The 25,604-nt window shown below is 48.1% G+C and overlaps 1 protein-coding gene across 24 annotated transcripts in view; it reads left to right on the top strand.

Annotated features, from left to right (window-relative positions):
• FBRSL1 (fibrosin like 1) overlaps positions 1-25,604 on the top strand; it is a 519,307-nt gene that overhangs the window by 177,631 nt on the left and 316,072 nt on the right. For 2 of the 24 annotated variants that reach the window (XM_027469954.3, XM_027469953.3), the window contains exon 1: positions 9,017-9,148. The exons of the other annotated variants lie outside the window; for them this stretch is intronic. In XM_027469954.3, coding sequence (XP_027325755.3) covers positions 9,032-9,148 — 117 coding nt within the window. In that variant the 5' untranslated portion in view covers positions 9,017-9,031. Of the gene's footprint in view, positions 1-9,016; positions 9,149-25,604 lie in introns of those variants that run through there. 24 annotated transcript variants of the gene reach the window in all.

Genomic DNA, 25,604 nt, shown 5'->3' with positions numbered 1-25,604 from the left:
CAGGTGAATGTGCATGACAGTAACTCTATCACCGAATAATCTGCGTGATGACAGATGCGATCAACTTTATTAATATGACTATTCGGGTAGATGTCTAACATAGATCAATGCCTGCTGGAAAATGCTGGGTAATTGGTTAGAGGGATAGCCAAGCAATGTATTAGAAAGCAGTTTAGTAATCTATAGCAAGTGGATTAAGAAGTGGGATGGCTGCAGAGGAGGAGTAGGAGTTCGTAATCTCCATTTCAGAGTGAAATCAAAATGAAGCCTGCACAAGCTGAACCTAAAAAACAACAAAGCCAAGCACCAGAAGATTAACATCTTGCCTACATCAGTGCTACTGTAGCTCGAATACGTGATCAGAACCAAGATTGTATTGTTTTAGTGGTACAACTGAACAAAGTTCTGGATACTTCCAATTTGCTAATTGGTTTCCGCCGTGGAAAGATCACGAAGTGGCTGGGATACTGTGAGTCGAGTTGGTTAATATTGGACAAGAAGTGATAAGATATGAGACTGAAAAGTCCCTGAGTCTTTACCTTCCTTATCTCTTATCACTCTTCTTAATACTTATAGTTTTAAATTAAATGACTTCCCGTATTATAAAATAATTTATGGTTTATTGGTGTATGATACAATTTTGCTCCCTATTTGGTGTCGTCTGTTGAGCTTTCAGACATGTCGAAGGTCAGCCTTTTGGTTGACCACGGGGTCAGCCCCTGCAGTGAGGGCTTTTCAGTTCATAAATAAGAACACAGCTACTAAAAGATCCTGATTTTCACCCTTCTGATCACAACTTATTAGAGAATAAGGAAGAGGAGAGGACTTCAACCCTCTCAGGAGGGATTAGAAGCCAGAAGCAGTTTGTGCGGGTAGCAGTGCCTTTCCCTGCTGCTTTCAGAGCTCGTTGCTTACCTGCTTCCTCCTCTGCAACGTGGAAAGGAGGCTCAGCCGTGTGCCTTCCTTCCTGTGCCTCTAACTCCTGGTTAAACATTTTTAAAGATTTCGGGGATGGGAAGTTCGAAGTGTTAATTATTAACCTCTCCCAACAACTGTCCTGTACTGTAGCTTTCACTTCTCCAATCTTTATGTTTTTCTTGGCTAATCTTTGCGGCTTTGATCATGTCTTGTTCTCGTTGTATCACAGAACGGGCATCGCTGTCTGGTGGAAAGAGCAGAGTTGTGTTTGCTAAAATAAAGCATGGACTGTGCTGTGGGAGCTTTGGGCAGAGTATGAGCCAGGAAGATGGGCTTTCAGGGGAGGTAAAAGCAAGCTGCACGTGGCTGAAGGTGGGAGATGTCAGGAAAAGGCTCTGGTCCTCCTTCCTCTTCAGTTTCTCTGTGGTGTGGGTGCAGCCGGCATGTTTGGGCTGCTTGATTTTGGTTTGGTGAGGAGATGGAAGGTTGAAGAACTTTACATTTTTTTAAATTCTCATTCTTTTCCTTATTTTCCATCTGTCCTTGTTGCAGGTGGGGGTGGTAGTTGTGGTTGTGCACAACCACAACTCTCTGTGCCCTGAGGAGATCCCAGTTCTGTCTCCAATCCTCGTGTTACTGGGATAGCGCTTTCTAGTTATTTTACAGGAAGGTGAAAACCCTCCATAAACTGCATTACTAAGCACCAAACAAGTGTTGTTTGGATACAAGTGCATCTCCTTTTCTCTCGGATTGCTTTTAAATGCATAGGAGGCCTTCCTCCCAAAGCCAAAGCAGATGCTGCTGTAGTTTCCTCTGCAGCCTTCTCGAATTTCCCCTCAGCCGATGGAAGCCGTGCCGCCAGCCCAGCTGGGATCACTCTGCCTTGCCTTTGTCTCCTTCTGAACGTTCAGCTGAAGGACGAGACAAGCCAGGGCCGGTGAAGTTAACAGAAGGACACGATCCCTTACTGCTCGGGTTTGCTGATGCTGTGTGGTGTCTGTGGGCCTGGTCCCCCTTGAGGGACCCGAGTGCCATCCGCGGAGCCGGTGCTGCCGAGCTGCGGGCGTTAATGACGGTAACAAACGAGCCGGGTCCTCCCTCTCCCTGGGTTTTCAGGCTCTCCAGGGGCTGTTCTCTGCTTGGCCTCCTGGCGCAGCTGTCGGGCAGTGCTGCTGGTGGCAGCGGGCGTTTGACACCGCGCATCTGTCCGCTGCCAAACGGAGAACAGCCCCTTGCCGTGAGGCGCTGCACAGCTCTGCAGGACCTGCCGGGCTGCAGAGGCTTCAGGTCGGGTTGGCTGTAGCTCATGGCGAGTGCCTTGCTCTGTATGCCTGCCTCTTTTATACACAGCACACCCACACTGCTGGAATAACAGCTGTATCGCATGGGCTAGTGCATAGAAATGAAGTGGTTAATGTTCTCTTTGGAAAAGGGATCGGCTTCCCTGTAATTAAGGTCTTAGAGGCTTTCAAAGGACTAACACACAAACCGTATTTCTAAATCCTTGACCAATTTGTGAATCATATCAGTATTGATCAAGAAATGTTACGTGGTGCAACACATTGACGGGGGTTTAGGGTGATGATTGTGGTGTGATACTCTGACTATGAAGCTTGTGTTAATGAAAATACTGCAGGCTCCAGAAATGTTAGGATTACGGATGGGAACGAGTTCTGATTCTCAGCTGTTTTAACATTCAGCAGATGGTTAACTTGCCTTCTGAATCTCTGCATAAACTGGGTAAATTCTCGGGACTACCTGTGATCTTTCATCTATTTCCTCCCCTTTTTTTTGGAGTGCTAGTAGAAAAATAATTTGCAAATCATTGCCAGGCTGTGGAATGGGAAACGTTTTGCAATAGTGAGAAACTTTAAGCCAGAAATAAAACCCCTGCTTCTGATTTTGCAGCTTTTTTTTTTTTCTACTGCACTTTTGTTTTCTAGAAACTGGGAATCCTGTCCTCGAGGTGGCTGCCAAGTGAGCCATTTAATGCTTAATTTTCAATAGTCTTGGATGAAATGCAATATAGAAACACTTAGTCTTGATGTTCTTCAAATTATCACAGCAACACTGTGAAAAATAATGTTTTTCCAAGCTTTCCTTTCTCCTAATATCTGCACTGATTTAAGTTTCTCTGAAATTTGTTTTCTAGTCTCACAAAACCTGACTTTGCTACAGAATTTCTTGTGCATTTTCTTTTCTTTCCTTCATGAGAAATTCAATTTGCTGCAGTAAAATAATCTTAGTGCTGAAATAATAGATATATTAAAGTATGAATTACCTTGGTGGCAATAAAGGACAGGTTTTTATTGCTTGCTTATCATGAAGGGTTTGTGTTTATGAGTTCGCTGTGTTGTAAGTGCATTACATTAGAGCTAAATTTAACATGGCTAGGTAGCAGCAGCATACATAGATAATCCATGAAGACACAACAGATTTATATGGCAATGAATTTTAAAAAATAAATTTTAAAAAATGGAAGTGCTTTCATAGCTTTTCTCAGTAAAGAAGCTGTCAGTAGTAGTGAAAGAATAGATGAGTAGCTTTTTAAAAAAAAGGTTTTAATATATTTCTATTAAGAAAAAAACAAACACAGCTAATCAGTAGAAGAGTTCTTCTAGATAACGAATATCTGGCCAGCTGAGGAGATCCTCATGCAGCAGCACAGGAAGGAGGGGTAGAAAGTGAAGCCTATGTGAAAGGCTGCTCTCCTGGGCAGAGCTGGTATCACCTGCAGCATTTGCAGCAGCCCCCAGACTTTTGGAGCTTAGTTATAAGGAGAAATGGCCCAAAAGACCTCAACTCGTTTATTAAACTGGACTGGAAAAGGCCCCTTGTCTGGAAGGAATATTGCTCTTTAAATTCACATCCTGTCTCAACGTGGAGTAATTTCCGTGTGTAGTTAAGCTGTAAAAATTGTCGCCAGGAGTGGCCGAGCTGTGTTTATGCTTAGCTCTGAAGAAGTTTGGGTGTTGGTGGTGTGGCAGCAGACTAGCAGGGAAGATGTCTTTTCAGCTCATAAGAAAAATATTATGTTGATTACATTTGGTGCTGGCGCAGAGAGAAGTGAGCTCTGTGCTCTCAGAGCCTGGCAGACACCACTGCAGCAATTTGGGTAATGCTGATTAAATCAATCCCCGTCTCTAGGTACAAGCGGGTGGTTCTTGTTCCAGATCATACAGCTCAGCAAAACCAAGTCTTGTCAACACCAGATTGTAGACCTGAAAGTTGTTATTCTTAGATCCTATCAGATGGAGAGAAGTGACAGAGCACCGTACAGGTTAATTTATAGCATCTGACGAGGTGCGTGAGCAGGCACTGCTGCACGTGCTGAGATCAGGACTATGCATTGCCCAGGACTGCACAGTGCATGGTGGTGAGTATTTTAGCTGGTTTTATTGAAGTTTTAAAAAGTCATTATTCGGCTAGACCTCTGCTAGCATTGACAGCTGCTTTGTGTTCTGAAAAACCTGACGTGAATAAAAATTCAAGAGGCAGGAGCCCAGCCTCTTGCTGGTGCTGAGTAGCATTTTGTGGTCTTCGCTTGAAGCAGAGGGCACTACACATAGCGTAAGGTATGGCTCGCCAAGGGGTGGCAGGTCAGCACCTGAAATGCTCCTTCTCATCCGTTTTAACGTAGGGGTTTCCTTGTATGAGTGTAAATACAAGCTGTTGCATTTAATTTGATGATAGTGCCTTCAGAAAGCAGTGTGAGTAATCCCAAGAAGCCTGATTCTCAGTGTCTGTCAGGCTGCCCTTTACGTGGTGGTTTTCCAGTGCAGCTGCTGTCAGCTGATTGATGGAAGTTGATTTAATAATGGTATAAACTGGTAAGTAACACTTGATTAGATTATTGTTAATTAAGTTCACTTAACATAGATTGGGCGGTAAGTTGGATCCAACCTGTTCATCTGAAGGGACTTCTTTTCCTCTACCAGCAAGAGTGAGGGGCTGTGACGAGGTGTGTGGCACCCGCAGAGGAACAGAGGAGGAACTGGCTCTGTGTGGGCAAACGAGCCTTTTGAGGGGGGCTTTAAAAACAGCTTGCATCTGCAGGGCCCTTGTTCATGCAACCCTTTGTACAAGCAACGCAAGCAAACGCTATTTCAACAACTCCTGATAAAGGAAGAATAAGGGAAGAGAAGCAGGACCTGTAGATAGGAATATAAGAGCAAATCTTGTCGGCTCGTGATGCGATGCCTCCTGCCCTTGGGTTTGTTGTGCAGCACAGAAGCTGTGTGGGAGCAGTGCGCGGGGGCTCCCAGAGGTAAATCCCAGCACGGCGCTCCATTGATTTGGGCAGGTGGGCGCCATTGGGTGCCTCTGGTGGCACACGTTGGGTCGATGGGATATTTGTCAAGTTCATCAGGGCTTTGTAGGGCATTGCTCCCACACGCCTTGCTCGAAAGCTAGGATTTTGCTTTCAAGGGCAGACAAGGAGGAAGCAAGTCTGCTTAGTCTGAGCAGTGTAGCTTTAATTGAAGTCATGCTTCTCGATGGAGCAGAGGTAAAAAGGAGGAGACGTGGAGTAACCTTTATTTTTGTTAGGTTCCCTGATAAGCCGTCCATTTGATAAGAAATGCTGCTCCATTGGTGGAGCTTACAGGGTGCAGTTGTTCTGCGATAAGCACGTGTTTATTGTCGGCCATAAATGCCTGAAGTGACAGTTTATGGCAGGTTTGATTGGATGTTTTAATGCTGAGTGCATGCATCAGTACTGCTTTCAAAGGCTGGTTTGCTGCGCGCTTGAGGGCTGGTTGAAGAAACAAGTTGAACTGTAACGTTAATTTGTTCCTCGGGACCCAGGGAGATGCACAGCCCTTGCCAAAAATCGTGCCAGTGAGGCTCATCTGAATGCAATATCCAGCCCCAAAAAGGATATTACGCCAAGAAGTCGTGGAGGAGGAACACAAGGATGATGCATGCTTTGTTACAGACTGCGTGTCTTTAGGATATTGTGACATTATTGTGACATTTTTCTTTCTTCGTGTTAGTACTCACGCTGTCTGGGTCTCTGTATGGCCTCCTTTGGAGCAATACTCAAACACGTGAGTGTTCTCAAGCCCAGTGCATGAGGTAACTCCTCGTGCATCTTCCTGATGCCAGAAACCAGCATTGTCCCACTCTGAGGTATTTAGGAATGAAAACCCAATTAGTCTTCACACTGTAACAGAAAGGAAATAACTCATTTACTCTTCGGGCTAATGAGGGGTGTGATGTTGTATTTATAGATGTTCTGTTCCTGCTTGAGCTGAGCTGAACTTGAGATATATTCTTTCTGATTAAAATATGAAGACACTCTATTATTTCTATAACCACATTTAAGTCTTGCAATTTAAACAAATTAGTTTGCATTTCACATGTCAGACACAGTGATTTATGGAGCAAAATGGGGTTTTGCATCTGTTTTGTCTCTTGATTCATTAAATTTTGATTGAAGAAAGTTTTTGAAATAGGGTGTAAAAGAATTTCCCATCCTTAGTGAAGGGATTTCTTGCTTGTTTTTTTGCAGCATCTGGTTGAGTTGTGTTTTGTTTTTTTTTTTTCCCCCCTGTGTGCATATGCCAAGAAATCTTGAATTTCCTTTCCTGATTTTGAAAGTTTGGCCCGAGGGAATTGAGCAATTTCTCTGCTTTGCCCTGCTTGCTCTCTGGTCACCCGACAGCAGCAGCGACGTGTAAGTCACTTCTGACACCGCGGAAGGGACCCCGCTGCCCCTGGAGCTGCTGCAGCACCTTCATTGCAAGCCCCGGCTGTGGCACCGCAGGCGCTGGGTGTGCCGGGGCGGTTGCACAAGCACCGTGCTGGGAGCAGCAGAGGGCAAACCACTCTGCTAGGGGCAGAAACCCCGCGTGGCAGGGGCGAGCTGTTGGTTTGGAGGCACAGCAGTGCGTTAGGAGCATAATGTCACTTGTCTGCCCCAGCACGGGGAGCACAGTAACTGGGAATCGTGTCCAGAGGTGGCCAGCAGGAATCGCTTCAGATCAACTGGTGCTGCTGTCCTGCTGAGGTAGCTGTTCTGTTTGGTTTCGGGATGTCACTTCCAGGTATGTTTGGGACGAATGAGTGCTTTCAGCCATCCTGTAAATCCAGTTGTGGCCTGATGAGAGAAGTGCGTTACAAACAGAAGCTGAGAAGCAGACACGGTGCCTGAGCAGAAAACACACGTAGGGCGTATTTGGCTTTCCTGCAGGGGAGTATTTGGGAGAGAAAATGTGAAGCTAAAAAGCTCCTGAGCAGATCCTGCTCTGCGACACATGGGTGTGCTCCAGGTGGGAATTCCCCAGGGTTACCAACCACAACCCTGTGTTGAGACAGGGAACCCTCTGCTGGGCTTCGGGGGGGAGCCGACAGCCCGTAGGGTTCGGCAGGCCGGCGTTGGCGGCTGGGCTGCGCGCACCCACAGCAGGGCTCAAAGGGCGCTGCCGATCCCAGGGACAGCAGGGAGCACACAGGCTGGGCAGAAACCTGCCCTGGGGCTGGAAAGAACCGAGGCAGAGAGATTAGAGGTTAAACTGGAAGGAGTGTTAAAATATTCTCCGTGTACGCTGGCTGTAGCTGCGGATTTTAATTGCTGAAATTACCTTGTCAGGATGCCTTATCAGCTGCTGTTCTAGTGATTGTTTGGTTTAGATAAGAACTAAAGTGCGATAAAACCTTGATAACAGTTTAGAGATTACAGCTCTTTTGAAACTGCTGGCACTTGCTAGGGGCTCGGTGAGCTGCTGAGAAACTACGGTTGAGTTTATTCCACTGCAATTTTTTCCTCCGCCCCCCTTCACTTCTTGTATTTCGTGTTCTGTTGAAACGCTGAAGCTCTTGTTTTGGATCATTGTTGCTTTGAGAAACAAAACCTTTCTGAGTACTTCCTGGGAAGGGGCTCTGCACGCGGACAAGGTGACCCGTGCTGCCGAGTGGAAGTGGGTGCAGAGGGGAAGAAGACAAACAAGGTACCTGCGTGCCTCTTGCGACCCAGGCAATCGGGTGCCCCGAACTCCTCGCTGAACTTCAGCAGCTGCAGCAGTGCAGAGGGCTGGGTGCTCAGCATGCTCCGTAGCATTCTCCTTGAGTTTCCAAAAATACAAAGTTTCTGTAAAAAATGTTTTGGTTTATGACGGCTCATTTAATGGAGCTGTGTAATAACACATCTCCTTAAAAATCTAGCCAATATTTGTGGTAGTTGTTTTGTGCTGCTTGTATTAGTTTCAATTTTATTTTTTGTTGGTTTTTGTTTGTTTTGTTGGTAAAGACAGAGAGTGGTAACAAACCTCTAGCTGAACGCCTCCCATTCGTGTGTGCTGGATGGGAAAGCAGCGGGGTTGCAGGACCTGGTGTGGATGTCTCCAGTGGGAATCAGACAAAGGTGATTTCCGTGGCACAGCCGCGTGGCCTTGTGTTGGTTCTGCCTTTCTTCTGCTAAGCTAGGCTCTCAGCAGCTCTTGCACATCTCAAAGGGTGAGCTGCTTAGGTGTTTCAGAATAATTTGTTTTTCATGTAAGTATAATTTAAATGAGGGATTAGAGAAACTTTTATGTAACTTGGATGAGCAGTGGGGAAATACTCAAATGGTAGGACTATGGTTAGAAAATGGAAATTCAGGGGTTTGAAAAAATAGGCTTTCATGGTGGAAAATCCCTTTTAGTATTCTTTGCGTTTGGATTTCTGATCATGCTCATTAGGCTTAATAGCAAAGCAGGACATCCAGGCATTCCTTGTCTACACCTGCTTTTAGCCTGTCCAGCCAGAAGGGGAAGCTTAGAAGTGTTATGAAATAAGCATGGGGGAGAAGTGCCTGTAGTGATAGTTCCATGTCTTGCGCATTAATTACATTTGCAAAATTTTGAAATAATCTGACTGACAACAGTTAAACTTGTCTCGGTTTGGTAGGCAGCAGAGCTGTTGGCACTGCAGCCCTTGGATCCTCCTGCCTAGGAGCGCTGCCTCCGGTAAGGTAACCCCGTGGTGGGGCTGCCACGGGTGGGCATGCTTCTGGTTACAGCCTTTGTTACATACCAGTGTGTAAATAATGTGCAAGCATCAAGAGGAGTGTCCTGTTGGGAAGGCTAGGTCTCCACCTTCCCCTTACACCGCTGTGCTGTGCTGGCTACGTGACATGTTTTGGTCCCGTGGCTCCGCGGGTGCGGCTGCGCAGGAGCTGCGGCAGTCGGGGCATCGGGATGGCAGCTGCCGTGCCTCCGGAGATGTGAGCCGTGAGCTTCCCGAGCTACAGGTTGTTGGTTTTGTCGTGCGTCTCTTTGGTGGAGAAAAATAATTTGAGGCAGAATGTAAGGAAACGTTAATTGCATGTTCAAAGTACGATTCTTTACCTTTGGGGCTAAAATATGTGATAGCGCACTCACTGCTGAGCCCCGGTGTGAAGCTGTTGGGAGCTGGGTGGTGCAGAGCTGGAAGGTGTTGGGGACTGGTGCTGCTGCTCACGCCGAAGAGCCTCGATGTCAAAGTGGTTGCAACTAGTACCTGCTTCCTGCAGTGTGCTTTAATTTGCTTTTGCATTTTGTTGTGTGTTTTTTTGATTTGCTGTTAGAGACAAGCTGATTTCTTGTAGCTTGCTGATTTTTTTTGCTTTAGTAAAAAACGTTGTGTATTCTCTTCTACACTATTCAGCCTGAAAACATGCTAGGTGTGTGCCAGTTGGCACGGATGTGATATGTTCTACAAAGTCCACAACAAAACTTTGGACCACATCAGTTTGACTATCTGGGATATGTAAATAATTGCAACACAAAGTACCAGAGGAAACTGTACTCTGGAATAACCAGACCTTGCTTTGTTTTCAGTTGTTTTGGTTCTTTTTTTTCCTTGTTTTTAAACTTCAGTGCGTTGTTTTTCCTGTAATACGGGAAGAAGTTTTTTGGCCGTTCTCTTCCTGAATGTACACCCATGTATGCTTGCAGCTGCTGAAAGATAGCGCCTGAAAGCATCGGTAAGAGAAATGGGCAGCTGAGAGGCCGATAGTTCTGCACGTTGGTCATATCTCAAAACTGACGGTTTGAGATCACTGTGAGTTAAAGCTTTGTTTACGTGTGGATGATAGCATATACATGGCAAGGTTTTACTGGGGCAGCGTCTGTGTTGGGGCTCTGGTTCCTGTCCAGGAACAGATTAATTTTGAGACTGTGAAGATTAGGTTTCTGATGTGCTGACAGCTTGTTGGTTTTCTGTGTGCTACTTAGGTACTCGTATTGGAGACGTTCTCAGAGGCATGATGTAAACCATCTCTGGCCCTCAAAGAGATGACACGGTAGTTAAATAGAGCAAAGTTAGAGGAAAAAAATGATCAGACTGTTTTTGGAAATACTGGACTGAGGCATGGGGAGGCTGCATGATTGCCTTAGGGTTCTACAAGAGGCCCGTGAAAGAGCTATTAAGCAGAAGATCAACCACAGCAGAAATCCAACTCTAAACTATTCTAGTTATCAAATAGCATCTAATAATAAGAATGAACAAATAAGCTACCCAGCAACCAAGACACTTAATGAGTACTGGAATAGATTCTTCTTAATTGTGTTCAGGCGCTCATGGGGTATATTTTCAAGTCTGTGTTTATGACTTGAGATGATGCACTTTGTTTTTTCTTCTTAATGAAAGCTCAACATTTGTTTTGTTCCAGCAAATTTCAGAACTCAGAGGGTAATGCCAAATTATCGCACGCCTCACAACAAGACAAAGAGTTGGCTGCATTGCCTTTCTTGGGGAAAATGTGGAAATATCCCAGGCTCGCTCCAGCCATCCTCTTAATTTGAGGTTTAACGCTCTGTTAATATCAGCCCACACTTGCATCACTTGGGGAGACGTGGGCTGGGACTGGTGCGAAGGAGTCACTGGCTGCTGCGTAGCATGGGGAGGGTCAGGGCCTGGAGCTGGGAGCCTGCAGGGGGGCTGTTACTGTCTGGGACAAACTGTGCACAATGGTTGCAAATGGAGCCAAACGTGAGCTGCCACGCTCGTTTGCTCTGATGTGGAGTGTTGTGGCAAGTTGTCCTTGCCCGTGTCCTGCCTGCAAGGCGCCCGGTTTCACAGATCCCCTGTGGGTACAGCCTTGCTGTTTCTTGGGCAATAAGCGGTTATCAGAGCTCTGGCAGAGAAATTCAAAGAAGTCTTTGCACAACTCAGAGGTTTCACTTCTTACCTTAAAGTTTCGTTTTGAATCTGAGCCCCTTTCCAGATGATGCTAAGAGTGAAACTCAGCTAGCTCTTCTGGGCTGGAACGGTTACCAAAAGAAAACGTCCCAAGCCTGGAATACCTTGCATGCAAAGCAGTAGGGTAAGGAAGATAGATTATTTGTCTGGTTCTTTAGAAGCATCTCATGGAGAGGTACAGTTCTCCAGCAGCAAGGCCTAGATGGCCCTGCTATATCCCACTGCTGCTATCTGGATGTTTTGACTCAGGGCTCTACAGAAGTGCACATCAGCTGTATTCTTCATGACATTCTGCATTGGCAATTAGGAGGTGAACAGAGCACTCCCTGCATTATCCATTGTGATTTTGTGCTGATAGTTGACAGAAACGTTGTCTGTCCCTCCAGAATCTGACTTTGAGTTACTGTTACTTCTTGCAGAGTTGGTAATATTCTTGCAAATATTGACGTGCTGTTAACTGCATTGCGTGCAAGTGATGCCATTACTGTTCTCTACCACCACAATTGCACAGGGGAAGCAAACATAAAGGTTTTAATGCCATTCTCTGTCTTGTTAGAGCACACCTTAGCAGCACATCCCTCCCAAAGAATGGGTGGTGAGACAGAACTGCCTGCCCTCAGTTTTTGTCTTCCTTTGCGACCGCACGAAGGTCGTGCATGTGCACAAGGGCAGTCTTACGAGCACAACCACAGCGCTCTTCCTAAATGTGCAGAGACGCAGGCAGTTGTGATGCTGGAGATCTATTTTGGGACCTCCTGGTCACCTTTTTCATGTTTCTAAGTTCAAGCCATGAACAGTCGTACAGCAGAAATTAAATGCAATTGCAGTGCTTAGAATGGCTCGAGAGTGACCTAGCGTGGTTGGCTTTGAATTTGACCCCAGGAGCAGTTGGGTTGCATGAGATGTCAGGCTTACATCTTAAGGTCAGCACTCAGCCGCACCAATTTATTTAGCTGCAGTGAAAAATTTGAATTTTTCTGAATTTTTCTTTTCCTTATAACCTCTCAAGAAAGGCAAGCTTTAAGCTACCACGTACAGCTGGTGTTTCTAATAAGACACAGATGTGTATTGGGATCTCTCCCATCTCCTGCAACATTTAAATATAGACAAATAGAACTTAATCAGCTATAAATAACAGCGTGCCGTGCCTGTGGATCACTAACCTTCTCTGGGACTCCCGCTAGACTAGGGTTAAGCTTAATTACTTCAGTCTCCTACAAACAAGAGCACAAACAGCTGCTGGTTATTGCGCGGGGAAAGGTGGAGGGAGCAGGAAGAAGCAAGTCAACATCCCTAGGCAGCGAGGTGATAACCTGGCGTTTGGTGTGGGTTATTTGTAATGTTTTGAGACCAATGGGCTTCTTTTATTCCCTGGTTTGGATTCGGGTCACTGGGGGTTTAATGTCACTTCTACATCTGTGTGTTGTTTTAAAAACAAACTCAGGAGGCACCTGTGAACACTGTTGTCTTCCCCGAGGGATAACTCCTTAGATTTGCTGGAATAAAAAGGTGCCGAGTGTGGCTCTCTAACTCTGTTCAACATGAAAGAACTTCATTCCTCTGCACACGCTGCGGATTTAGGAAGGCACATTGGTGTGTCTGGGAGTTTGGTGACCATCCGCCCCGGGCTGTCTGGCTCTCTGCTCCCCGCACCAGCACCCAGGTGTCTGGCCGGGCTGGCCCGCACGGAGGCACGTTACGGGGCTGCTCTCTTCCAGCTGCCTCCTGCTGAAGCAAACGTGAGGCAGATGTTGGTGAATCTGCTGACATCCGTCCTCTGTCGGCCACCGGGTTCTGCTCTGCCTGCCGGGCACTGCCCAGCGCAGCACGCTACTGTCACCGCCTGGCCAGCATCCCGTGGCACGGCAGTGCTGGGGGCAGTGAGAACAAAAACAGCTCCTGCACAGGCAGGGCCATGAGAAGAGAGTTGTTTTTTCTCCTCTAGTACTCGGTGCAGACTACTATCATCTTTGGCTCATGTTTGAAACACCGTCTGTCAGTCTCCAGTCCGCCTCTGATTGTCACACCTCTGATGCAGCTGAGCCAGCTTGCACTCGAGCTGAAATACCTGTAGTATGCAGTCACTGATGGGTTGTCTTCAAGTACTTCGTCCGTCAGTGCCAAGGTCACACGCCAGTCTGAACAGGACTTCCTTGGACTTCTGCTCAGTACCCGGCCCTGCTTCCCCGGTCAGCAGTGCCCATCACCATCTCCCTTCCAAACAGCCAGCCTCAAGGAGGGAAACAAACAGCTGTGTCCCAGACTGACCAGTGCTTCCCGGTTGTATTGGTGCGAGTGAAAAGCTGTTCTCCTAAAAATGGATTTGTTCTCTAGTACGTTTGGTTGTTACTTCTTGCAAAGAGCAGTAGTGAGGAAGAAGCTTCTTAGATGTTTTTCCTTACTTAGCTTCCTCTCTTGCAGGATAATAATGAGAAAGCCCATTTACTGGTTTGCATAACCTTCTCCCAGCTATGGTAGATTTGAGCTACAGGTTTGTTTTTCACACAAGACTTGATTTCCAGCAGAGCTGTCCCTGCTGTACGACACCGTAGGCATCCTGTAGGTAAAACGGGGAGAAGCCCTGCATGCTGCTGCCAGGGCAGGGGCAGGCTCACAGCTCTCCTGGCCACAAAGCCCTTGCGAGGGCCATGTGGAAGACAAATGGCAGCACTCTGGTGTTCCTGTTGCGATTTGTGCTGTGCGTCACACACAGTTTAGCTGCACGGAGCCTGGCTTGGCCTGGGCTCAGCGCCGTGTGGGCTTACACGTTTGCTGCCACCCCTCTACCCCTGTCTTGCAAAAGCAAGAGCAGATGTTGGGGGGTGCAGTTAACGTGGGGTCACCCCTCTGCCTTTCCCTGCCTTTGTGGGAGCGCAGTCTGTGCGTTAACGTGGGGCTGGGGCACGGGGCAGCTGGTCGTGGCGCCAGCCCCGCGACATCGCCCGCCGCCCCTTTCCACACGCAGTCCCCACGTGTTTGATTTCCCCTGCTGCGGGCCAGGCTCAGGAAGACAGGGGGATATTTATTTATAAGCCGTCTGTACAGATGTTTTCATTGTGGTTTGCGGTGCATTGGTGCCACTTAGTGGGGGGAGAATTGAATTGACAGCTTGAACGGTGCAGGGGAGAACAAGGAGAGCCAGGCCTCGCGTTCCAGCCCCCGGCGGGTCCCCCATCAGCGTTGCTGCAGTTCAGCTACAAATTCAGATCTTCCGCCAGCCGCAGAGCTGCGGCGGGGACTGGAAGCGGCTGTCAGCAGAGAAGCGCGCTGACCGGAGTCCCAGCAGAGCAGAGCTGAATGGTGAGGCTAAATAGTCTGGCTTTGTTGATAGAAAAAATTAATCTGGCCATGCCTCGTGTTGTGCAAGGCTTTGGCAGGCTTAGAAACCATTCTCTCTCTGTGTTGTGATTCCCACTGCTGTAGGTGTAGTGGGAAGGATCATGGAACGGGGTGGCATTGGCTCTGATTGCACTTCTGGAGCAGCTAATACAAAATATTAACAGTAGTTCTTCAAAATCATCTATTAAGATTTTCCATTGATTTCCTATTAAGAAAGAACTGTGGGAAAAACAAAACCGTGTGTAACCCACCCGTTTGTAAGCAACCCACCTGTTCTCTTCCCCAAAATAAAGGCTCATGGCTAAGAGGAGTACCTGGAAAGGGCGGTGGATGCATTCAGCTGGCAGATAGGCTGAGTGCAGTGGGCAGGGACGGTAACCATCCCGGCTGTGCGGTATTTGCTCGGAAGGGATGGTAGCCAAATGTCGTGTTTCATTACAAATTGGGTGTGTACATAAGGAAAGGGTGACTGGAGCTGAGAAGTGGCCATCAGCCGCTGAGCTCCACATCAGGCTGGCGTCTCGCTGTGGGGTTGCAGTGGAGCATGCACCCCGTGCTTAGCAGCTGTGTGTGTCTGTCTCATGCAGGAAGGGACGCTTCAGGGTGAGTTAGTGATTTACTGACTTGGACGTGGGCTCCTCGCCTTTTGAGTTACCTCTCGGTGTTCTCTGCAGGCATGTCGTGTGCCACGACTTGGTGCTCTGGGCAGCACGAGCCTGGTCCTGCAGCTGTTCCACACGGGGAGCTGCATCCAGCTTCAGTGACGTTTCTGGGCATGGAGCAGTTAACTTCAGTCCTTAAGAAAACGTACTGTGACCAAGGATTATGCTTCCCGGCCTTAGTCATACCTACCCCAGCTGTCACCTACTGAGTCCCCTACCTTTAGCAGGGCAAGCAGCACTTGGCAGAGGTCAGCAGCGCCCAGCTACTGGCACATCTCCTGCAGCCCTTGGTACCTCGATTTGCTCACCGCGGGGCTGCTGGCTCCTGGAGCACAGGTTGGAGCTGGCGTGGGCACGTGTCCTGGTATCACCTCCCCAGGGGTCTGCACTCAGCCGTACCCGCTGCCTGGGCACGCTCCACTTCGTCCCGTTCGTGCCGCTGCCAGGCTGATGGGCACGAGGCTCCGAGGCTCCCGTCCTCCTGGGGCTTGGACCCGCCTGTGTCTCTTGCGCTCTCACCAGAGGGCACTGCACAACATGTTGCAGCCTAATAAATAACCTCTTAACCTGCTTAGCTGCTGCATGCTCAGTGGCATGTTTTACAACGTTACCTGGAGTCCTTGAATGCTGGTTCCCATGGCAACCTGATATAGCATTTTTATTCTTTATTACTATCACTGTTTTATTGCTGCCTTGTTCAAATGTGCTGTCATCTTTATTTTGCCTTGGCGTGCGTGCACGTGTGTGAGTCACAAATCTGCTTCTAAAAATTATATTATTAAACAATTTAGTGAATTTGGAGAAAGGGTGGTGATCTGTCACCGTCGATTTAATGCTAAATGGAGAAGCACACCACGGATGGGAACAGGCTAGCAAGGAGACCCAGCGACCCAAAGTGGGTTGATACAACCAGCTTGAGGTGTTTGCTGGAGTCGCAGGTAGCTGGGTAGGGACAAAAGAGCAGGAGAAATGCTGCTGGGGGGCGTTGCAGGTTTAATGAGAGGGTGTGCTCACCGTGTCCTGCTGCTCCTGGGGGTGGATTTTGGCCAAAGCCGGTGATGGGAGCGAGGACAGAAATGGTTTCAAGTTGAAGCTTGAACAGTTTCCAGCAGGAGCCATACAGCCCGATGGGGAGCAGCCAGAAATTAAGCTGGTAATTACGAATCCTTAGGTTTCTCTAAGGGGATTTCAAGCCACGTTGTGGATAACTCATTGTTTGCACCATATTTATGTTACGTTAATCCTGTGGCTGACGTGTTCTGCTCCTCTGCAAGGGCAAAGGAAGATTTCGTCTTCATCCCTTGGTGCTAGCTGGGCTCTGGGAGAGAGATCACAGGAGGATCACTGCCTCTGGAGGTGGAGCGTGGGCAGAGGGGGAGTGCTGACTCCCGGTGATGCTCCGTGTTCCCAGGCCTGTTTGCTGCCACCAGCTGCTGGCAGATGCGGGGTTGGGAAGGAAGGTGGGCTCCCTGCAGGCAGGGGCGCTTTCCTGCCTGGTGCCGGCACAGCCTGTTCCCCAGCGCTGGTGGGGTTACTGGAAACACTTCTGTTTTGTGTAGCAGGAGATGGGCGATGGGACGTGGGGAGCTGCGTTTGGTGCAGGCTTGCCCGGGAGAGCTGCCAGGACGTGGGCAGGGCTCCCCTGGGGCAGGGGCGGGCTGGTGGGGGGCAGCTCGGCATGGACTGCGGGACGGGATTTTTCCTCAGGGCGAAGCCCACGTTTCTGGGAATGGCAGAGCAGGCAGAGGTTAAAGGCGCTGTGATCTGGTGCATTTGGGAGCCAGCTGGCAAATCCCAGATATCTTCCCAAGCACATGCTAGGGGCGGTGCTGCTTTCAGTGGCTCCCCATTCCTTCCCCACTCCAAGTATTAGGGGGCTGCTATGGAAATATTTGTTCTTTCTTCACTCTTCTGCCTAAGTCCCTCTTTTCTATCACCTGTTAGTGTGAGCTGAGCCTGGCAGCAGGATTTAAGTATCCCCTGTGCACAGAGAGGGTGGTGAAAGGATAGGGTTCAGGGCTGCCTCCCCAGGGGTGATCTCCTGTACTTAAGGAATGGAGAGGCATCATTTGGAAAGGTGTAAATTATCTGGGACGGCACAGAGAACTTTACAGCATGCACTTAAATCCTTCGCTGTGTCTTGTGCCGGCAGTGAGGAGGATTCTGCAGCCTCATTTAGGACACTAAATGAGAGACTCGGGTGCTTTGGAGGATGCGTGTGTCCTTCCAGAAGAGTCTGAGAGGTTATTCTTTCTTTTCCCCCTTCATTCTTTGCAAATTGCTCTATTTTGTGGTGATATTTTGTAGCAGGGCAGGTTTGGCTGAGGCACTTGGTCAGGGGAATTTCTTCCAAGCGCTCAAACTCTCCTTGGTCATCTCCAGAACCAGAAGCTCCTAAAATAAACACAAACTGATCTGTAGCTGGAATTCAGTCCTTTCTTGGGAAATTTACGGAATGACTGCAGGCAGAATAGCTTTTCCAAAAATAAAACATTTATAGATTGCCAGACTGGTGGCTATTAAGAAGAAAAGTAGGTAGAGCAGCGTGGTTAAGATAATGGGCTCCAAGGAAGAGACTCGTGGTCGGCTCGGAGGCACGGTGTTGGCAAGCTAGGCAACGTGAAAAGGAAGCAAAGAGTTGAAAGTTTCCTGAAGAAGCAAATTTAACAGCACAAGTACAAATTTTCTTAATGGAGAGGACAGATGGGAAATGTAGTAACAGATTACTTCAGCTAAATCACAGGCACTTTAATGACCTGAAACTCAAAAGCAGCATAAAGACATTGGAGAGTCGGTTGAACTATTGAGAACAGCTTCAGCATGAACATGCAAAGAAAAATGAGAGGGCCAAAGTCCAAATGAGCTGTAATTGGCAAAAGGCATAAAGGGCAGCCGCGGGGCTTTCTATAAATGTATTCGTAGCAAGGGATGGGCCAGGGAGTTAGCCCACTACTCAGCGGATAGGAAAAGTGCTCAAAAGATGCAAGTGAGAGAGTGGAAGTGCTGAAGGAGTTTTTTATCCTTCCTGCTCTTCCTGAGAGGGTCAGCTGTGCAGCCAGCAGCTATCAGGGAATAGGGGCAAATAGGTTTGAATAGGGAAGGTAGCAGAGCTGCCTGGAATTTGGCTCTGGGCAGTCAGAGAACTGCCTGAAGCCATTTCAGTGCCATTAGCGGTAATCTTTGAAAATTTGCAGAGGACAAATGAGGCTTGAGAAGACTGGAGAAAAGGAAGCTTAATGGGACATTTTTCAAAAGTGGAGAAAGGAAAGAACTGTAGGCTAAGAAGCCTGTGAAGCCTGGGATTTTTTTCTTCCTTTTTTTTTTTTCCCAGAAGAATTTGATAAAGATGTTGGCGTTGTTTATAAGCACACAGAAAGCAGCAGCCTCTGGGAAAACTGGAGACCTGCAGTTCCCGCAGCGGTGACTATTCCCATCACCACCTGGACGGCATGCTAGAGAGCACAGTCAGTAACTTTGCAGATCATGCTAAGCTGAGAGGGACACAAACACACCTGGGATTCAGCGGGATCCAGAATGATACAGTCTGAAACACAGGGTGCAGCCGAGCAGGGGGCGCGCTGCCCGTTTCGGTCAGTTCTGGAGGTGGGTGCGATACGCTTCGGTCTGGATGGCGCCGTTCAGGAAGGATGGTGACCACCACAAGAGACGTTGGAAAAATCTGCAAGAAGGCTAGTTCAGCACAGGGACCAGCTTCCACGGGGAGGCTGTGGCTCTTCCCCCGCAGATGAAGTGGGGCAGTGGTATCCTCAGGTGATTCTTCAGCCCAAGATGAGCCTAATTTATTTATTTATTTAAACATCCTTTTAGTTAGTAGCAGAGAAGCGGAGATTTATTCATGCCCAAGCAGTAGTAGTGGTAAGTAAATGGAAGTGCAGAATTCAAAATTAAATGAAAAAAAAAAAAAAAAGATTCTTTGGACACGCTGGCAAGCTGGTGAGACACGAGCTTCTGTGGGCACCTCATGAAGAGGCTGTGCCTGAATGCTCTTCTCGTACTGCTCTGCCCACGTAGCCCAGCTCGATGATGGTGATGGATGTCCTACTTCTCTCTGTAACTTTACCTTGCCTGGTGTCCCTAGGTTGTGATGGTTGAAACACGAGCAAAATTGTAAAATATTCTTGTCTTCTTTCTGTACTTGAAGGTTACATTTCTCATTTCGTACTTCGGTTTGTGTGTTAGTGAGGTATGCCTCTAATTGAAACACGGCTGCTGCGCACAAATTGCTGAAGCACAGTGCCTGCAAATTCCTTGGTCCATTGTTGATTTTTCTTCTCCCGTCTAGCTGAGGGTGCCTGAAGACCCACTAAAACATAAATAAAAGGCAAATTAATACCAAGTTCTTCATAAGGGAAATGAGGGCTGTAAGTGGTGTCTGGGGTGACATCAACATTTGGATCCCCCGTCTTTCAGTCTGAAATCAGGCTTAGGATGGAGATGAAATAGCATCCAAGAGTTTTCATGACAGGAAGAGTCTTCAGACATCAGAGGACTCTTTAATTATAGGCAGAGTGATTTATTCAGTGGTCGGCATCTGTATCTCATTAAAATATGAAATCCTTCACTGTTTCTCCTTTAAATATGAAGGTATCCCTGTTTTATCTTTTTTGGCTTAGCAGAGCCATATTTTATGTCAGCTTGTTGCAGCGTACCTTTCGAGTGAGCCTGAATTATGTGCAGATTATTTAATGCTGAAAATGTTGAGCAAATGTAATTCACCTGTGTCGCTTCCACAAGAATCTTTTCTCCTTCAGCAGCCAAGCGCAGCAGCAAAGCAGCTTGAGATGAAATTGCAGGATTAATTTCAAATTATTTGGGGAATGGGCGTAATCAATAGAAGTAAGCTATTCTGTGTTTTTTTCCTGCTGAGCCCTAATCAGCCAGCGAGTCTTTCCCCGAAGCAGACCCATCTCAGCAGGCCCAGCCCAGCTCCTGGTAAGACTGATGGGGGAAAAAAAAATCTCCCCTCAACTTCAAGGGGAGCAGCCTGCTTTGAACTGACTTTTATTGTGGTGGGGAAATATGCGTTTTGTCTGCGAGAGGTGGACCATAGCTACACGTGCAAAGGAACCCATCTGCAGCTTGGCAGAGAAGAATGAGGCTGTGCAAGGGTCAGGCAAAACCGGCACGGGTGAGAGCAGAGACCTGTCCTTTGGTACGCCTTTCTTTTCCTCCCATCCCTCCAAAAATAACCTGCTAGGTATAATTAGGGATCAAAAAGGAGGAGGGTTTTCAGGTTGTCTAAAAGGGTCATCGTAACTGGCCAGAATCAGCCTCCCCATTTTTTCCATCAGCTCGCAGTGACTTCTTGGATTTTGGAGAGTCTGCACGCAGGCAGAGTTTTACAACAAACGAGGAGCAATTAAGTGTTTTCAGGGTTCTTACATCAGCTATGATTAGTGCAGGGACTTGTTGCTCTACTGCCTGTTTCCAAAATGCATTAAGGCTGTCAGATGTAAATCGGGGGCATCAAAGCGCGCTTTGCGTAGGGTTCCTAGCTGGTCTGCAGTGCAAATTGCTCTGAATTCTCCCAGTGTGTTCGGTGCCAAACACAAATTACATTTTAAAAGCAATATTTTGTTTGGCCGGCGTGGATTAATCCAACTGTATTCAGCAGCTGTGAGGTTAAACTCTGGTTTGCCAGTTGGCTTTAGGGTTTGAAGGAGAAACAGCAGCAACAGGTTCCTCTGCCTTGCCTGGGACCCAGTGACGCCGGGACGAGTGGGAGAGGAGAGAGGAGATGCCTGAATTTGACGAGGGCAAGCACTCAGCCACGCAGCCGTTCGCCGCTCCTCTCCTCGGTGGGTGTTGTGATCTGCCCAGAAACACCGCGAGGACGGGAGAAGTAGGTGGAAAGTTGGGACAAAAATATATAAGGAGCTGGAAAGAGGGCTGGCTGCCAAAGTCTGCGGTGTTACAGTTGGCCCCCAGCTTTGCTCCTTGCTTGTCTTGGCGCTTTAGCTGCAAGACAAATATGTTTGTTTTACTGTTGTTCGTGAAATCTGGCCGGCTGCAGAGCGAGTGGTGCTGAGCAGCGGGGAGGCTGCGTCTCGTGAGTCATCGGCGAGCAGCAGGAGGCCGGCAGGGGAGCGATTCAGGTCGTGCAGCCCAGGCCGTGGGTTTTTGATGCTCTCTTTCAGAAGCACCTCATCAGTAAGAAACGACCGTGGCTGAAGCTATTTCTTCTGCGGGCTGGGGCAGGCCGTTGGTGCTGGCGTGGGGTTGGTACCGCTGTGATACTGGGCCGTGGGTATTGCCCTGGCACCCCGGGGAGGCAGGCTGGGCAGCGAGAGGAGGATGGTCTGGTGGCTCCGGCCCCCTGGTGCATGGGGCTGAGTCTCCCTGGAGCAGCACAGAGCTGAATGCAGTCCCTGAGCCTTGCTCTTTATCCGTGTAGCGGAAATCATGCCACTGCCCAACCCGCCAGAGCACTGTGAGGATAAATCCACTGAGGACTCTGAAGTGCTCAGATAAATACTTGCGAGAGCACAGGGAGGCATTTGTGCTTGTAGGAGGGATAAGTGCTTTATTAGTAATGACCCGGAAAGGACAGAGCTACTTGCAGGTAAGGTAAGCACAAGCAAGTGCCTCCTGTAGTTGACAGGCTCTTGGTATAAATCATTTGTGGAATAAATGACACCAGAGAATTCATGCTTCCTAGAAGAGAGGGAAAGAAGTCTCTGCTGAGCTTAATAAAAATGAAAATTTGGTAATGGATAATATGAGTCTAGAGGGGGTCACACTATGCTTGACAGGAGCTGTAAGGTCACAGATTAAGTAGGTGCCCGAGTCAGCTGCAGCAATATACAGGAGATTACTGCGGGTAAATGCATCCTGGGAGCCTCCCCCACCACACACCAGCGTCTGGCATAGCTCTGACTCTGCTTTTCCACCTCAGGATTGAAGGGAGTCATTGTAGAGGGAAAAAAAAAAAAAGCAAAATAGACCTGTGTTTGACAAAGTCTTTCAAACAGCCAGGGTGGGTTGCAGGAGGTCCCTGCCAAGCTGGGCAGCAGAAGCTTGCCCCGTGCTGTGCCTGCTCCCTGCTCTGGGGAGAGGGGCTCCAGCTCCCTCCCTCGTGCTTCCAGCCACTAGCGTGTGTCCTCACCACGGCTGCAGAGAGCTTAACCAGCCAAAAGCTAGCGTGGTAACAAAAAAAAAAGAAGAAATGAATTTCTTTTGGGGCTAACTTCCTGAATTATCTCACCACTTAGTCGTAAAAGTACCGGTGCAAGGGAGAGGCTGGGAACATATGGCTGGGGGCAGTGGGAGGGTGGGAATTGGTTAGCTTTTAACTTCCATCAGCTACAGCTGCCGTGGGACTGCCATGTCTGGGCCGCTGTGGCTCCGTCTCGTGGAGGCGGAGGGGAGGCGTCGAGCCGAGGGCAGGAGGTCCCCGCGCGGTGGCAGCGTGCAGAGCTCCGCGGTGCCGCCCTGTCCGATCCGTCCCCAGGCGTCAGCGCCGGCGGCATGCTCTTCTCACGGCATGTCAGCAAGGAGCTCTGCGGGCAGCAGCCCTGCCCTGTTCTTCCAGAAGCGGCGTTGGCTGGGGGTGACACAGCTGCTGCTGGCTGGCAGCGGCCACAGCCCAGAGGAGCTGCAGGAACCTGCGCCCGTTCTGTGCCTGGGAAATGCTGCTGGCCAGGAGGCAGGACGAGCAGCGCCCCAAGCCACCGGCCTGCAGGTGCTGCAGAATGGGGTCAGGAATCAACTGCAAATGGGGTGAGTGGGACAGAAAGGCAGCGGGCACTCGCTGCTTCCCCAGGGCACGTGGAGGTCAGGCAGGTGTTGGTCTCAGCAAAAGGCTCCCAGTTGGTGCCGTGCATCTCAGCCGATGCAGGTTTGTTTGCTGCAAGTTTCACTCTCCTGCAGTGATGCTCCCTGGTGGTTACCTTAAACTAGAATGAAGTTTTGGGCAACCTCTTCTGTATAGCTATGTTTTCCATTACAATATTCAGCCTTCTGCTAGTCTAATTCCTCCTGCTCTCCAAAAATCACATTCTTCAGGCATGTAACAACTGCTACCAGTTATTTTCTCCATTGTGATCACTGCAGAGCCAAGTTGCACATCTCATCTTTTAGAAATCTTTTTTTCATATGAGTTGTTTCAGCTCCGGTAATAAATTTTTCTTCCAATGACTTTATTATCATCTAAAAGCAAGGCCAATGTACAGAATCCAGATGTGGTCGCTCTGGAGAGGTGCTGCTTTCTCCCTTCTCCGTGCAATGATGGTTTTGTGTCCAGCCACACTTTTGCTTGCCCAGGCACTGCCTTGCCATGTGCCCTACTCCTGCTTCTCATCACCTCCCCAGAGGACTGCATGTGCAAGAGGCGCTCGTAGTTCTCGAGACACGAGGTCACCACCAGTTGGCTCTCGCATTATTTCGTTGTGCTACTGTGTTGATGTTTGCTGGCCTGGTGATCTCACAGCTCAGCCCAGGGCTTTGCAATTCTGGAAGGAAACTTTCACTGTTACCGTGAAAACAGAAGCATAGAAGGAAACGATTTGGTAAGAGCTGGTGTAAAATCTGTATATGCCATCCTTCTGCCAAGACACCTTGCCAGCTGGGTGGTAGTTGTGTGGTTTTTAAGTTCTCTCTGTGTACAAACAGGATGACTTGACCTCTTCCTCTTTATCCTTGAACAAAAGAAAATGCTGACGACTTGAGCAGCTGTTCTGCAAATTGGTAGCTGGCTTGTAGTTCAGGAGGGAAATAGCATGGTCTTGGCACAGTGCTTCGTGTCGCTTGCCTTGGTACTTCCTTCCTGTATGCAGCCTTGTGTTCTGCCCGGATGGGTTCCTCTTCCAAGGACCAGGGATCCCAGAGCAAATCCAAGCCAAGGGAACTTCATGAAGGGGCAAGCTGGTAAATTGGGCCTGCTGGTGAACAGCCAGGAGGGAGAGAGAAGTAGCGTGGGGAGCTGTGCTCGTGGAGGTGGAGATGGAGGGGACCTGGAGCGCGCTGCCCACGTGGTGGTACCTGGACTGAAGGGTGACAGGGACAGCTCTTGGATGTGCACCCACGAGTGAGAATTGAAGTCTCTGCAAGGCCGTTGCGGTGCCTTGAAGAGCTCCTTCCTCGTCAGGAGGGAGCCGGGGCTCTCCCAGGCCACCTTAATGCAAAGAAATTGCACCAATTTAGCCACATCATTTTCTGCGTACACATAGTTAAACTGGTGTAGGCTGTTAGCATGAACGCTCAAATTGGTTTAACAGTGGCTGATACAGATCAAATGTATTGGAACTAGCTAATTTAGGAGTGTCCGTGCAAGGGGGTTTCGCCAATTTAACAGCATCGAGTTAAAGACCCGGGCAGCTGCGTTAGTGCCGTGTTTGCAGACCAACAGGGAGAGCACCTAGGAAGCTGCTGGAAGAGGCATTTTTAGCTGAAACAGTGTGCAAAGCTACTAAAACTAATAAAACTTTTGAGTTTTTATTTACAGCAGAAAACCTTGGTATCACCTAGCAGGGACTTGATAGTGCTGGGGAAAGGAAGGATCTTTTTTGTTTTTGTAAGGCAAGAATAGGGGAAGTGCATAATTTATGTATTTTATGCCTGTATCTCTGAAAATCTTTCAGAAACATTCTCCCAAAATGCAAATCTTAGACTGTGAGAGATAGATTTGGGTCTGGATGGCAGTCAGGTGTCCCGGTGTGTGAGATTATTGTCTACAATGAAAAATTAAGTACAATATTTTTGCACACCCGAGTGCTTGACATCCCTCAAGGCTGCTATCGTGCCTAACTAAAGTTGTTTTCCTGTGCAATATATTTCTCTTGCTTCCTGCACTTGAGCTCTCTCCCTTCCTCCTCCTGCGCCGTGGTGTTACTGCGCTTCCCCAACTACAATTAAAATGTTGACACCTGGCTTGGCTCTGCAGATTAGGATTTGATTTTCTGTAATTATATGTTATCGCTCACATTCAGTGGCAATTTTACCTTCTGTACAGTATGATAACACTTATTAATTCAATAAAAGAAATCAATTCACAGGCAATTTCCAAACGTAACACCTTGGTAACTGAGTACTAACCAATCAGATTATGCATCTGACATTGTGCCTTGTCATTTAATCAGTAATGGGTGATTGCAAAAGCAGATATATGTCAGATGTTAATTAAGAATAACACAGTTTGGGACCATAATGTTAGCAGTGCCTGTTTTGTTATGATGCTGTGCTGAATATAGCTAATATTTGACTTGCACTTAAGTATTATTTACAGTAAATGGGACGATAAGGATATTTATTCTGTCTCTGTGTTCCGACAGATGTATGAAATTCTCTTTTTCATGGGTGGAACATACTGAGTGCTAATGGACTGCCACAGGGTCTGTCTGTCTGTGGGACGTGGAGGTGGTTGTGCTCACGGTGAACACGCTCCGTCTTATCTCCTAGAAAGTTAGATAGGCTTGCTTTCCTGCGGCTTTTTCTTTATTTTCCCAAAGTGTTTTACTTGGTACCTGCCAGTCAGCTCTTTCCTTGAGGTTAGTGTTGAAAAATCAA

The sequence above is a fragment of the Anas platyrhynchos genome, chromosome 16, assembly GCF_047663525.1.
Source record: "Anas platyrhynchos isolate ZD024472 breed Pekin duck chromosome 16, IASCAAS_PekinDuck_T2T, whole genome shotgun sequence".
NCBI classification, from domain to species: Eukaryota; Metazoa; Chordata; class Aves; order Anseriformes; family Anatidae; genus Anas; species Anas platyrhynchos.
Note: the sequence above shows the minus strand (reverse complement) of the source record. Positions and strands in the feature narration are given on the sequence as shown.